General features: G+C 37.1%; 1 protein-coding gene across 1 annotated transcript in view; it reads right to left on the bottom strand.

Moving 5' to 3' along the window:
* Positions 1-12,783, bottom strand: part of CFAP54 (cilia and flagella associated protein 54) — a 250,519-nt gene that overhangs the window by 54,568 nt on the left and 183,168 nt on the right. Inside the window, exons 48-54 of the mRNA XM_018553872.1 lie at positions 11,443-11,529; positions 6,404-6,523; positions 6,243-6,296; positions 4,947-5,151; positions 4,557-4,648; positions 2,842-3,011; positions 1,260-1,365 (exon numbers count right to left, since the gene is read on the bottom strand). Of these exons, the coding sequence (XP_018409374.1) occupies positions 1,260-1,365; positions 2,842-3,011; positions 4,557-4,648; positions 4,947-5,151; positions 6,243-6,296; positions 6,404-6,523; positions 11,443-11,529 (834 nt within the window). The remainder of the gene's footprint in view (positions 1-1,259; positions 1,366-2,841; positions 3,012-4,556; positions 4,649-4,946; positions 5,152-6,242; positions 6,297-6,403; positions 6,524-11,442; positions 11,530-12,783) is intronic.

Genomic DNA, 12,783 nt, shown 5'->3' on the forward strand with positions numbered 1-12,783 from the left:
ATATATCAAGGGGGGCAAGCTCAACTGCTTTTGACAGCGAGACAAGACAGGGACAACAAGGAACAATCCATGCAGGTTTGTCCTGCACTTTTATTCAGCAAGGCAGCAAACGAACACAGTTTTCAATGCAGGTGGGTCAAGGTATTTGCTCGCCCGAACTACTAACTAAAGTTAGGTCAGTTCCTAACTAACAGGGTGCCTAATAATAAATTACTGAAAACAAGCCGCACCTTTTTATTGTTCTGTCAGCACCCAGCCTTTTCATCCAGCAGAAGGCTGCCAAAGAGGACAGAGCAAGAGAAGGTGAGATCCCGGAGCATCAGTCAGCTCACATGTATAAAGGTCTGAGGACAGGTAAGACTAATGATGATGTTTGGCTACAGGTAGGATGTGAACCTAGGAATGGAGGCTTTATCCCACCCAAAGCTCTACAAAGCTCCCGGGTGCAAGGACCCAGGAACAGAACTTTGTTTTCTCCCTGGAGAAAACCCTGGAGCCACTCAAAATGTGCATTTATGTGTATGTATGCGAGAAACTAAGATGTGTGTGTACTGTGTGTGCCAATGCTCTGGATAAATCAAATACACAAATCAAACTATTGCGATTATGTTTTAGTCCTTCTTGGAAGCCACAGCTTTCACCCGTCATACATGCCCAGCAGTCTCAATTAAAGCTTGAGCTATTTCAGAGAGAATAACGTTCAAATGTCTATATTTTCTGGGATGCTATAGCACAATCCCACATTTAAGATAAATGATAAATATAAATAAATGATCGGAACTGTTCATTTGCCATTTATACAGTTGCATTGTATGATTTCTCCATACATTTTACCATATCTCTAATAAAGGGATAACAACCCGGACAAAATCTACTTGTAGCTTCTCCGAGGTGTAAAGACTTTATGTTGTCCCTGTAACCCGGTCACTGAAAATTCATCTTTTAATTTACATCATATCAAACCCTGTGTAATCCATTTCAGTGGATCAATGCTTGAGAATTAATTCTAGAAGGTGTAGTCCTTTTTTATCCAGAAAAAAAAAAAGAGAGATCCACCTCTTTCCCAGGATTCTCTCATTTATTGTTTGTACTGAATGTTACAGCTTTGAGCTAAATTTTCTTAAGTGTGTTCAGATTTTACTGAGCTCTAGAAATTAGCCACATAAATTAAACATGGGTTGGGGAAACACCTCCACTATTGCCTGCTCCAGTTTTCAGAAATGTGCTTCGTATCTGTGCCTTGACCACTTTTCTCTCACCTGCTCATTCCTTGGAGTGGACCGGTGAAGTGATGGAGATGCGTTCTTCTCTGTAAATATTTTTGCTTCCTGGAGTATCTTCAGGGCAGAAAATGCCATAGCCACACTACAGTTGTGAAGAGAAAGCATAGTTATTGGCCATCTGTTCACCTTCGTAATTTCTTACTTAAAACAAACCTTTCAGGAAAAAAAAAACATGATGACTGTCATTGCTAAACTGCTCCTGAAAATGCTAAGTGCCTGAATGTCAATGGCTTCAATATTTTTTAATTCACACCCTGAACATGCAGGCGTGCTTTTTCTAGGTGGTTGACTTGCAAAGCATTAAAAGTCAGTATGGCGGGCAGGGAACTAACATTTCTAGAATAAGATTGGCAAAGAAAACCCCTATATTTCTCCTATGATGGGGCTCATGTAAGACACAATGGCTTGGTATCAGATCATAAGAATAAAGCAAGCATTCCACGTCTGCTGGTTTGTGTATCCAAACAGTGCCGATGCCCTTTTTTTTGGTAACATTTCATTCAGTGCTATGGGCTCACTTCAGTGCGATGAGGTTGTACTGCATGTCATACTTTTTTTAAGCACACACCACGGGAACATGGTGGTGTAAACCAAGCCCATTCATGATAAGGCAATTTGCCTTGTCTTGCGTTCAGGCTGCGCTGGAATAAACAGACAATACAGCCCGAAGGCAGATAGTGTGAACCGGCCCTTATTCCTCCTTTTTGAATAGTGGGTGGAGCTTTGCAAATAATTTTCTTTTGCCACTGGGCCTGCTGTGCATCCAAAACCACTGGTTTAAAGCACACATACAGCCTATTATTTATTGCACAGCCTATTATTTATTGCAAACTGCATACAGTTATTTTAGGCTTGTTGGCCATCATTGGTACAGTACACAGAAACCAAAGGGGTTGATTTACTAAAGGAAAAATAGGCTGTTCATCTTGCAAGGGAATTTGTAGTTTGCAAGATTTCCCTTTGCTTAGTGAGTGTGGGTAAACATTTACTTTGCAAATAATTCCCAATCAAATGCAAAAAAGTTTTTTTTTTTTTAAAAACAGTATTTTTGCTTGCACATGATTGGGTGATGAAAGTCAGCAAGGTTAACCTTATTCACTGGTCATACCTTGTCTTGAACCGCCTTCTATCCCACGGCAGCCGGTGTACAGTCCATACAGAGTACTGCAGTGGGGGTGGGGAGATGGGGCAGATTTGTGAGGGTAATTTAATTTTCTCATATTTGGTGAGCAGGTGGAAATACCCTTTAAGCAAAAGCAAAATTTCCCTTGCTAAGTGAACAGCCTGCTTGCCTTTAGTAAATCAACCCCCATGGCTTCTATGGAGAAGGGGTTGGTAAAAAAACATCTAAACAGACAGTACCATGTAGGTTGGATTTATAAAGCATCTCAGCAAAGCTGGTAGAAAACTAAATAAAATGTTGTTGTATAGCAGTCTTGCTAAAGACAATAGTCTTATTTTTCTGTTTATTTTCACATATCAGTCTCTGTGCTGGGCTGAGTTAGCCAATAATAGCTGGATAGAAGCGAACCATATGTCTGTGTCCAGTTCAACTTACCTTACTGCCATATTACACTTCTCCTGTGCTATTTCAGAGAGTTGAAGTTTTGTCTGAATTGCCATCTCCAGGTCCTCTGCAGAACACTCAGAGAATTGACTCTGGCATTTGACTTTTATATCCTGAAGAACTGGTGTCACTCTTTTTTCGGCCTCATTTAATAAAATATCCTAAGTTGAATAAAAGGGGTGAGAGTTACTATGCATTTAAGGATACATCCACAATAATGACTATTACACTACCCTGAATGCATTCCACTCAACAGGTATATGTAGACATATTTTTGGAGTGGTTTGCATTCAATACATATACACATATTGTATGTACTCATCTTTAAAAGAATAAGCACACATTTATACCAACAATCACTATGTGGGAAACCATATCAAGATATAAATGGGTTCCTAAAATAAGAAACATTGGGGAGAATTTATCAAAAGTGAAGCAGACAGAATTTAGAGCAGTTGCTCATGGCAACCAATCAGCATCTCTCTTCAGTTTGTTCAGTTAAGCTCTGGAAATGAAAGAGAGAATCTGACTGGTTGCCATGGGCATTTGTTCAGCATAGAATCACTAGGTTAGAAGCGCCATAGTGAATAACATGAGCAAAAACACAATTGTAAAGAAAGTCAACATTTTAAAAAGAAGACTTGCCAAGTCTTGTACCTTCTATAGGCCCAGTTAGCTAATTACTAGATCTTTTTCTAATGAATTTTAAACAGACATGATGCCAAATTGGTATCGCCTATTATTATTATGGCGGCCAAGTGAGTCTTTACAATGGAAAACACAGACCCTCCCTCACAAGAAAAGCTATATACATGTACAAAATATGTTTGTGTTATGTTTAAAAAAACTCTCAAACATGAAGGCTGGGTTCACACCTGGGCGTTTTGTAGCGCGTTCGAACGCTCTGCAAAATGCTCAAACACCGAAATCCCATTATTTCCTATGGGTATAGTTCACACCTGGGCGTATTACAGGCCGTATGAACGCGCTACAAAACGTCCTGCGCCCAAAGAAGTACAGGAGCTTCTTTGGGGTGTTTTTGTTGCGCGTTTCCGTTGGGATACAGCCAAGTAGCCCTCGGAAACGCGCGTTTGTCACGCGGTTATTCGATATGTGTGAACCCACCCTAAACCTGATATGGCAACCATATGCTTGATACATGTGATCAAGTTTGTAGCAATTGTGTTTGCAGCACAGTTTTATCATAATTCCCCAAGTATTGTTCTTTTGATATACTGTATGAAGCCCATCATTGATTTTCTTCTTTTTTGTTATGTGTAAAACACTAAGATACACTATAAATGGTTAATTACTGTATATTCTATGTTATTTTATGTTATGAGTTAAAAAACAAAAATATGATCAACGTTTTGTAATCAATCGTTCGTTGTTCATTAAGAATTTTAGCTTTTCCTGTTTTCAAGAAGAAAATAACAGAATATCTTGCATGTCTCGTGTGGCCGGCTGGCTGCAGGATGATGTAATGTACTCCACGATCTGTACTTTACTGATAGTAATGTATTCTGTGAATTCTAATAAAGAAAGACTTGCTTAAAAAAAAAAAAAAAATACAATCAAACAAAACCATGTAACTTGCTTAATGTTTAAAAAAAAAATTGAAATTAGCATAGCTTATAAAAAAATATGCTTATATAGATGATAAGGTTATTTTTCCAATAAACACTGGATACAGTTTTCCAGCCCACCTTTAGCATTGATAGGGTGAGGTCTTGCTTTGAAGTTAGTTGCACTGGTGCATCATCATCATCATCATCATCATCTTTAGATTCAGCAATGTCTGGTGATATAGAATGTGAAAAACTATTATCACATGTATGTAAGAAATAACAATGTCTGTAATTATGAATGAATGAAGTTGTTGATAAAAGGAAGGGAGTTAGAACCTAGGCTTTTATGGCTGTTGCCCTATTGAGGAGATTTGCGCTAACTTCCTGTTTCAGTAACAATGTTGTCATAGGGATAGGAAGTGAATAGAAATTTCTCCAACAGGCCCACAGACAGCAATACAGTTCTGAGAGAAGATTTAACTGCTATCTACTTTGTCCAAAACTGATTTCTACTTAAGTGAAAAAAACCTGCCTTGCTTTTACCTTGATGCTCTGTGCTTTTCTCAGTCACAAATCCATCAGACTTCTGAACCACTTCAGGAATGGTATTAATTGTTGAAGCCAGCTTGATAATGAAGTGTGTTTTAGCCAATGTTAGCTTGTTTACAGCAATCTGATCACACGCGGAGAGCAGACTTGTGCTGTATTTTCTGTTGAGAATTTCTTCAATAGCCTGCAATTTAAACACATCAGCTACTGAAATGCAGTAATTATATTTTGCCTTATTAATTAAAAGTAAAGCTATATTATAAATAACATTGTTATATTACTTTACAAAGTTCCTTGATAACTGGTAACATGTGTTTTACTAAAGAAAAGTCTTCAAGGCTACATTGCAGGCTGTAGGTATCCAATTAAAAGAGCCCTAAGCATTACTGCTAAAGCCTTAGAGACAGGAACGAGACCTTCGGGGAAACGCACATCAAGCACTAGATGTTCCTATAATTCTATGGAAGTTCAGACTTCCCTTATTTTAGTAACAAAAGCTCCAGGGTAAACCTATTTACAAGAACAGACAATTCTGCAAATAGGTGATAAAAGAATTCCTTGAGTAAATAAAGTTTGGAAGCTGCTTTTTCAAAATTGCATTAAAGCTAAATGCCTCACAGACATTTTAAACACCATTTAATCGAGCTATATATTCTTTAAAAAATAACGAAGTGAGATTTTATACACAAATGCTGTTAGTGCATAAACCCATCTTGAGATCAGTCTTCTGTAATTCCCTGCAGAGCTGCACTCAGACTGGGAGAAAGAGGAACCTCACTCTGAGCTAGTCAAGGCTCTATTGCTTTGCACAGTGCTAGAAATCCAACACTGCTGAACATGCTTACAAGAGGGGTAAGCTGAGAAAAGATCTCCTCAATTTCCTGCTGCTTCTTCACTGTCCAGGCAAAAGTTGAGGTGGACAATGCTGGATTACTTAAATGTGTTGTAATTTACAGAGAGGTAAAATAACTGGACCTTGAAAACTGGCTGAACAGGATTACAAATCCTTTAGAAGTTAAAACGATATATGTATACGTGTATTAAAACTCTGTAGTTAGCAGGTTGCTTGGAGTAACGTTTTAAAATATTCTAAGACTACCCAAAAACATAAAGATGGAAGATTCACATTTTAAAAACAATAATGTAGGAAATTTGATATTCACCAAAAATTCACTACACTTCCTGTTGAATGTGCTTTAAATTCAGTAATTGATTCATTGATTTATACATGTTCTGCAGGGTAAATCCTAATAAAATAAAAGGTGCTCAGCCTACCTGTAGGTTTTCATTGTAGAGGAGGGTCTTTGAGGGTGAGAATTTCACATTTGCCTGGAAAAAATAATAAAAGTGAAAACCATACAACCTTAATCAGGCTTTCCAAATCTACTCAAATAAATATGGTTTTAAAGCTAACAATTGTTATTAAAGTCATTTACCAAAGGCTTTCCAGGGCAGAATCCTTCATGAGGTCTTCTGGGAATTCGTTTTCCATGAATAAGTAGCAAAACTTCATAGAGTGCCTCAGAAAAAAGGTGCAAATCGGCGAGCACTTTAATCTTAATTCAGAGGAAAGAAATACAATTATTTTACATTTACATAAAAAAATAATTAATAGTAGACCATAGTCACTAACTGTTTAGCCAACAGCAAATTATTTCTCTGATTTACTTCAATGGAGCAATTATTGTGAGTTATAATGCAGTAAATTGTTTATGTGACTTACATTTTTATGCGCCAGGTATACTATTGCTAATTAAAACATCTACTGTATGTTAAAAATAACTATGTGTTAAACAGAGAAGAATAATAAAAGGTAGAAGGAGAGAACAACATTTTTTTTTCATCCCACTGACTTGCAAGCAGATATAGCCTATTCTGTATTCAGAAGCAGTGCAGTGGCAACAGATATTTGTGGCACTTTGCATGGGAAATAAGAGTAAACTCTAAGGGCAGATGCATAAATAATTAAATGCTGATAATTTAATGAAGCCTAACACATTATCTGGTGGTAAAAAATAGCAAACATTGGGGCACATTCAGTAACATTCCCAACTCATCACAATTGGGAAAATGTTCAAGCCCATTTTCACCTTTGCAGAGGTATTTAAAAAAAAAAAAACATATACCAGCAATGTGCACCGAGTGTACATAAAACAGGCATATGCAGCTGCAGTGTAAGAACCCACCAACTTACTTTTTTCTTAGCTTTCCTCTTCAGCTCATGTAAAAATGTCTGCCTGTGCTTTGCAAGCTCCTTCCCACCTCTCCCATTCATTAGTATTCGGAGTGGCAACACCCCCCACCCCAAGACAGTGTATTGTGTGTAAAGGCAAGCTGCTGTTTGCTGATCATGTTACAATGAATAACAGGGAGGGGAAGAACTGTTTACAGCCTAATCAGCATCCAACCCTGGTGTCTGACTGATTTTCCTGTGGAGAAAATTTAGAATTTTTAGGCTTAAGGCCTAAAAATAAGGTTAATTTTTAAAAAAACACGAGGAAAGCCTAAAATGTGAGTCATGAAAATGTGCACATATATACATCATCACTGCACCTCTACATTATCACAATAAATGCAAATCACTTGCAAAGGTGGAAATGGACTTTAAAACAAGGACGGACCTAAACAATTCCTATCCCTATTTATATTATGAAGTACGTCTATAACCATGACATGCAAATATTACCTATGTTTAGATTATTTAATGTAATATTTAATCTTACAAAACTATACTTTTAAAACAATGCTATTAAATTAATTGTCACAATAAAATTGAGAAACACATTACTGAATTATGAAGAAGAAAAATAATAAAACTTTTTTTCAACATATCCCTATTTGAGTCCTTTAGGGTACTTACTTGCACACTGATGTTGGGGCAGCATTTGGAACGGCTATTCTATTACAATCTTAGTGCTCACTATGCATTTAACTGGCGTTTATTGTGAATAGAACATGTAATGTAGGGGTGCATTTACCGTAGTTTAGGCTAAACACACAATTAACCATTGTAGCTGTGTTCACAGTGCAGATTATCTTTAAAAATTACCCACAGCAAACAGGCTTAACATAAATGCATTGCAAACACAGTTCAAATGCCAATGTAATATTTCAAGGAAAACATTTACAGTGGGCTCAGTTTTATTTCTTTTACAGGTTTATTTAATAAAGCAATGTAAAGATCACTGAAGATGTGCAAAGTACAGAAATCCATTGCATCTAATCAGAAATAATCTTCACAATCATCAAACCAGAGTACGATAATATTTGATGGTGGCTATTTGATGCTGCACTTAGCCTTACAAATACCCTTTATAAATATAACCTTGTACCAATCACTATAACCTAGAGACTAGTAGGATGTTCGCAGCAATGTTACACCTTTCAACAAAACTTGTTACAGTCAAATATCTATACTCTTGTTATTGATTTTAATTTCTTGGACCAGTTAAGGCTCAGGCACATGAGCGTATTAAAAAAAATATATATATCTTGCTGGCTGAAAGATCCTGCATAAAAAAAAAACATGCAATGGTCTATAAAGTGCTTCTGTTTCCATGTGTTTCGACATGTAACATCCATAAAAAATTGCATCTGCAAAATTCTTCTACCATTCCTCTAGCTTATGTTTCAGTCTCAGTAAGTACATATGTTCGTGTGTTTACATGAGGATCAAGGAATCCTGAGTGGCCCTGAAATGTTGCTTTGTGTGTATATCAATAAAAAGACCACTCGTTGAAGATTTTACTTCGCTGTGCTGGTGATATATTTTACTACATGTAGAATATATGTTTTTCGTACGATTATCAGCCAGTTGATGGGAAGTGCACAATCGCAAATACTGTACAACTGACTGAATTTGGTTTAACGGGCAGACTAGAAAACTCGAAATGGACGAAAATCGATGGATTATTGGCGTTTTCATATAACAACAAAAAATTAACACATGCAAACACTGCATATGCGCAAACGAAGATTTGTTCCGTCGAGTGACGACCTTTGGCCAGTTAGTATTGCTGACAAATGATTATTGAAATCTACATTGGTCTGTGCAGCATGGGATATTTGTGCAGAAATTGAAGGAGGGTGCGATGACAGGACAAAAAAAAAATTGACCGATAATTGTGAGGTGTATGGCCAGCTTAAGCATGAAAATGATACAGTACTGAAAGCAGAACTTTCTATTTTAATTTTAAAGGAAAATTAGGTGGAGAGCGAATTACACTGAAGCTGTCACACGCCAGCTCTATTGATTGAGAACTAAGTGATCATATACCGCCGATTGCTCAGTTTCCGATCATCTCCCTGCAGAGAATGGTGACTGTTAGTCACCGCTCCACACAGGGATTCCCCCCCTCTCCTCTCTGTTCCTCTACCACTGACTGACTCTAGAGAGGCAGAGGCAGAGCCAGCTGTCAATCAGGCAGCGGGGTGGATCCCGACAATATTGTTAGGATCCATCCCGGCTGCAGTATATAGCGGGCAATAGCCAACCACATGCTGAGTTTTGGGTCACAGGAGGACATTATTATATGTCCTCCTGTGACCCTAAAGAAAAACCGCAAAAAATTGTTTGGGCCATAGTTCTCTTTTAAGCAGATGCAAGATTACTGCACAGCTGTGTGCATAGGTCCATAATATACAATACTGCTGCATTCAAATCATTTTTAAAAATACATGCAGGGCAGATCTAAAAGCAGTGTTTTTTATGTCCTTGTGCATGAGCCCTTAATCTAATTCTGATCAATCCCAGGTGCATTTTCACATTTAAGTTTCTGATAGCCCTTAGCACTGTAATGGTCATCTGTGATGTTCAGCTCTGTTTATCCTACAAGCCAGTCCAGGTTTGTTTTCAGTCGCAAACTAGCAAATCTGACAAATTGTGTTTCATCATTTTTCTTCACATTCATAGAGTAATCACTGCATCCAGAATGAAAAACATCAGTGAAAACGCCACCTTTATAACTGTCTGACATCTATTCTTTTACATCCCTATTTCACTATTTAAACAGCTACAGTCTTGGTTTTATCTCTATTACATCTAAAGTGTCATAATAAGTCCAAATGTGGTACAACAGAGGTACAAAATATTTCGTCATCTGATAAATATAAAACTAAAAATACTTAAGTGAGGGTAAATATTTCAGTTAAATAACATTTAACATTAACTGGGTGTGGACATTGGGAAAGATACATACACCCGAAAAACCTACATAGCACACGTTGTCCTTCTTATCGCTGTTGCTTTTAAGACCGTAATCAGTGGAACAGGTTTCTTAATTGTAAGATATACCTTTAGGGTCTAACTCTTCCATACTATATCCAAAACAAAAAAAGTTTTCCCTTTACAAATTATTACTCTTTTAGGCTGGATTCATACTTTTGTGCTTGTACTAACAGATGTTAAAACCTATGTTTTAATGTGCTGTATATGTGGGTGGCCCTTCATTTTGAATGGCAGCCTAATGCACATATACAGTTTAAACAAATGCACCTACTCTATAGCGTACCACAGTGCAGATATGAATGTCCTGTGTTTCGTGTTGTGCTGTTACTTGCATAAAGAGTGTAATTAGTCAATGGGATACCCTAACACAATGCACAAAGTCACATGCACTTAAGGTGTGAATGAGTCCCTATTACCTTTGCTTAGCGTCATGTTTATTGGAAGTGTACAATTTAGCAAATATAGGCAGACCGGCATTGCAGAGAGGCTTTGAGTAAGGATCTTACGGTTAAGAATTTCAACAAGAATTACTGAAGTGTGGTTTTAACCTCTGTCCTCAAACTATTTAAGCTGAGTGCTATGTGGAGGCACTAGCATCATTGTTAAATTAAGGCTTTGCACAGAGTCTGTTGCAAGCCACATTAAGGCAACTCAGGGCCACATATGGCTTCCGAGACAATATCTGGGAAGCACTGTGGAACAATATGAATGATTTTAATACGTTTATATGTCAGCCAAATATTGCACCTGATACAAACCCTTGCAATATAACCTGGTACATTCAGTAGGTAACATTATTCTAGCATTCTGGAATTTTTATATTGTTCCGCTGTTGCCTAATGTGTGCAGATATATGGTAGTACTACATTATACAGTGTATAGAGTGCACATATGTCAGGCATAAATGCTACATATGGATGTAAATGCTTTGTGCAAATCTTTGAAAGGTCTCATTGTTTATCAAATTAACATGTTTTTTTCAAAGGTTTGCATATCCTCAGCACAAAATATAGATCTGTGGTATTTTATTGACTCCATCTGAAAAATTAAACTTTGCAACATGATAACAATTAACACAGACATAAATTTTACTGCTGAACATGCTGCTATGCGGTTTACAAAATCACCAAAAGAGCATTGAAACAAGTCAATGCCTGGGAAGATAAAGTCATTCAGTGTAATCACATTTATTCATACTGCCATGTGTTTATTCTGGCATCAATAGGATTAATGTAGCATTTCACAAACCTTTAAAAGCCTTCCTTCTGCGCATTTGACAGGGTCACGGCATACTGTAGAAGCAAAATACTGGTACAAAGTAAGCAAAGGCAAAACCTGTAAGAAAGAGAGTTTTCTTAGTTTTAACAAATGCTTGTTTATCATCTCACATCAGTAGAAGCGTGTGAAATATTACATTTCCAAACAATTTACAATTTTAAGGCATTATCAAGTTAGAAACCCAACAGTTTACATTTTCTTGTGTTTGTTGCTTGTGGAGTAAAATTATACTGGTTCCCTTTCATGTATTTCTGCAATCAAAGATGAAACCATTTGATGGTTATCTGAAAATGAATGGCTAGACAAATCATGTTCAAATATTTTCTGAATTGCCTAGGTTTTAAATAGGGTCAATATATAGAAAATCCCCCGCTCTATTGAAGAGAATGAGCGGGACCTCTTATCCAACATGCACAATGAGGCTCAATGTATACCCAAACAAACCTTTTTTGATTTGTTTTAGATAGAGAGGGAAATGGTTAGAATTTCTGTTAGGTTTTTAATCCATCTGTGGCTCTGTTAGAGAGAGTTCCCCTAGTATGCTGTCAAAGTGATAAACAGTTTCCATAGACAGTAAGAGAAGGGGAAAACTTGCAACATGGGCAGCAATAGAAAGCATACAGGGGTTTCAGCCTTCCCTTATGCTAGTAAAAGAATGTTTTTGTTTCTGTCTGTCTTGCTTTTTGAGAGTTGCTCTAACTTCCTGTCTGGTGAAACTGCGATCACCAGGACAGAAGGCGAGAGTAAAGCTTTCTAATGGAGTTCTTGATAGCAGTTAAACTACTAATTCTTTCCCATTCCAAAAAAAAAAAAAAAGGTTTTGGTTGGATATGCTCTTTAGAATGGACTATAAAGCGAATCGTACTTATAAAGTACATACAGTATGTTCAGCTTGATGAAACAACCATGTGTATAGAGGCCAAGGGGCAAACTGAGTAGTCTGCAGTAAACATAGTCTGATACTGTGTACACAAATCAACTTCATTAAAAAGTGGACAAAAGGGGGATACGTTATGTCTATCGTGCTACCTATGATTCTAAAGTTTCCTGTTGCCTAAAACTAATTTGTTTACAATGAAAATAAAAGTGATGTGCTTTCCGCCCCCATTTCACTTTTTATGGAAATGTTTATTTTGAACAACCTAGGACTGGATCTAAGATAACATTGCTGTGCACCTAAACTTTGAGTTCTGGTACACATACCAACCATGTGTTCCTGCGCAATGTGCCACAGCTGCCTTAAAGCATATGCTTATAAGGCTGTATATGCATCATGTATAAATGAAATGAAACAACACATTAGAAATCAGG

This window comes from Nanorana parkeri, unplaced genomic scaffold, assembly GCF_000935625.1.
Source record: "Nanorana parkeri isolate BGI_ZX_2015 unplaced genomic scaffold, ASM93562v1 scaffold132, whole genome shotgun sequence".
In the NCBI taxonomy this organism is placed as follows: Eukaryota; Metazoa; Chordata; class Amphibia; order Anura; family Dicroglossidae; genus Nanorana; species Nanorana parkeri.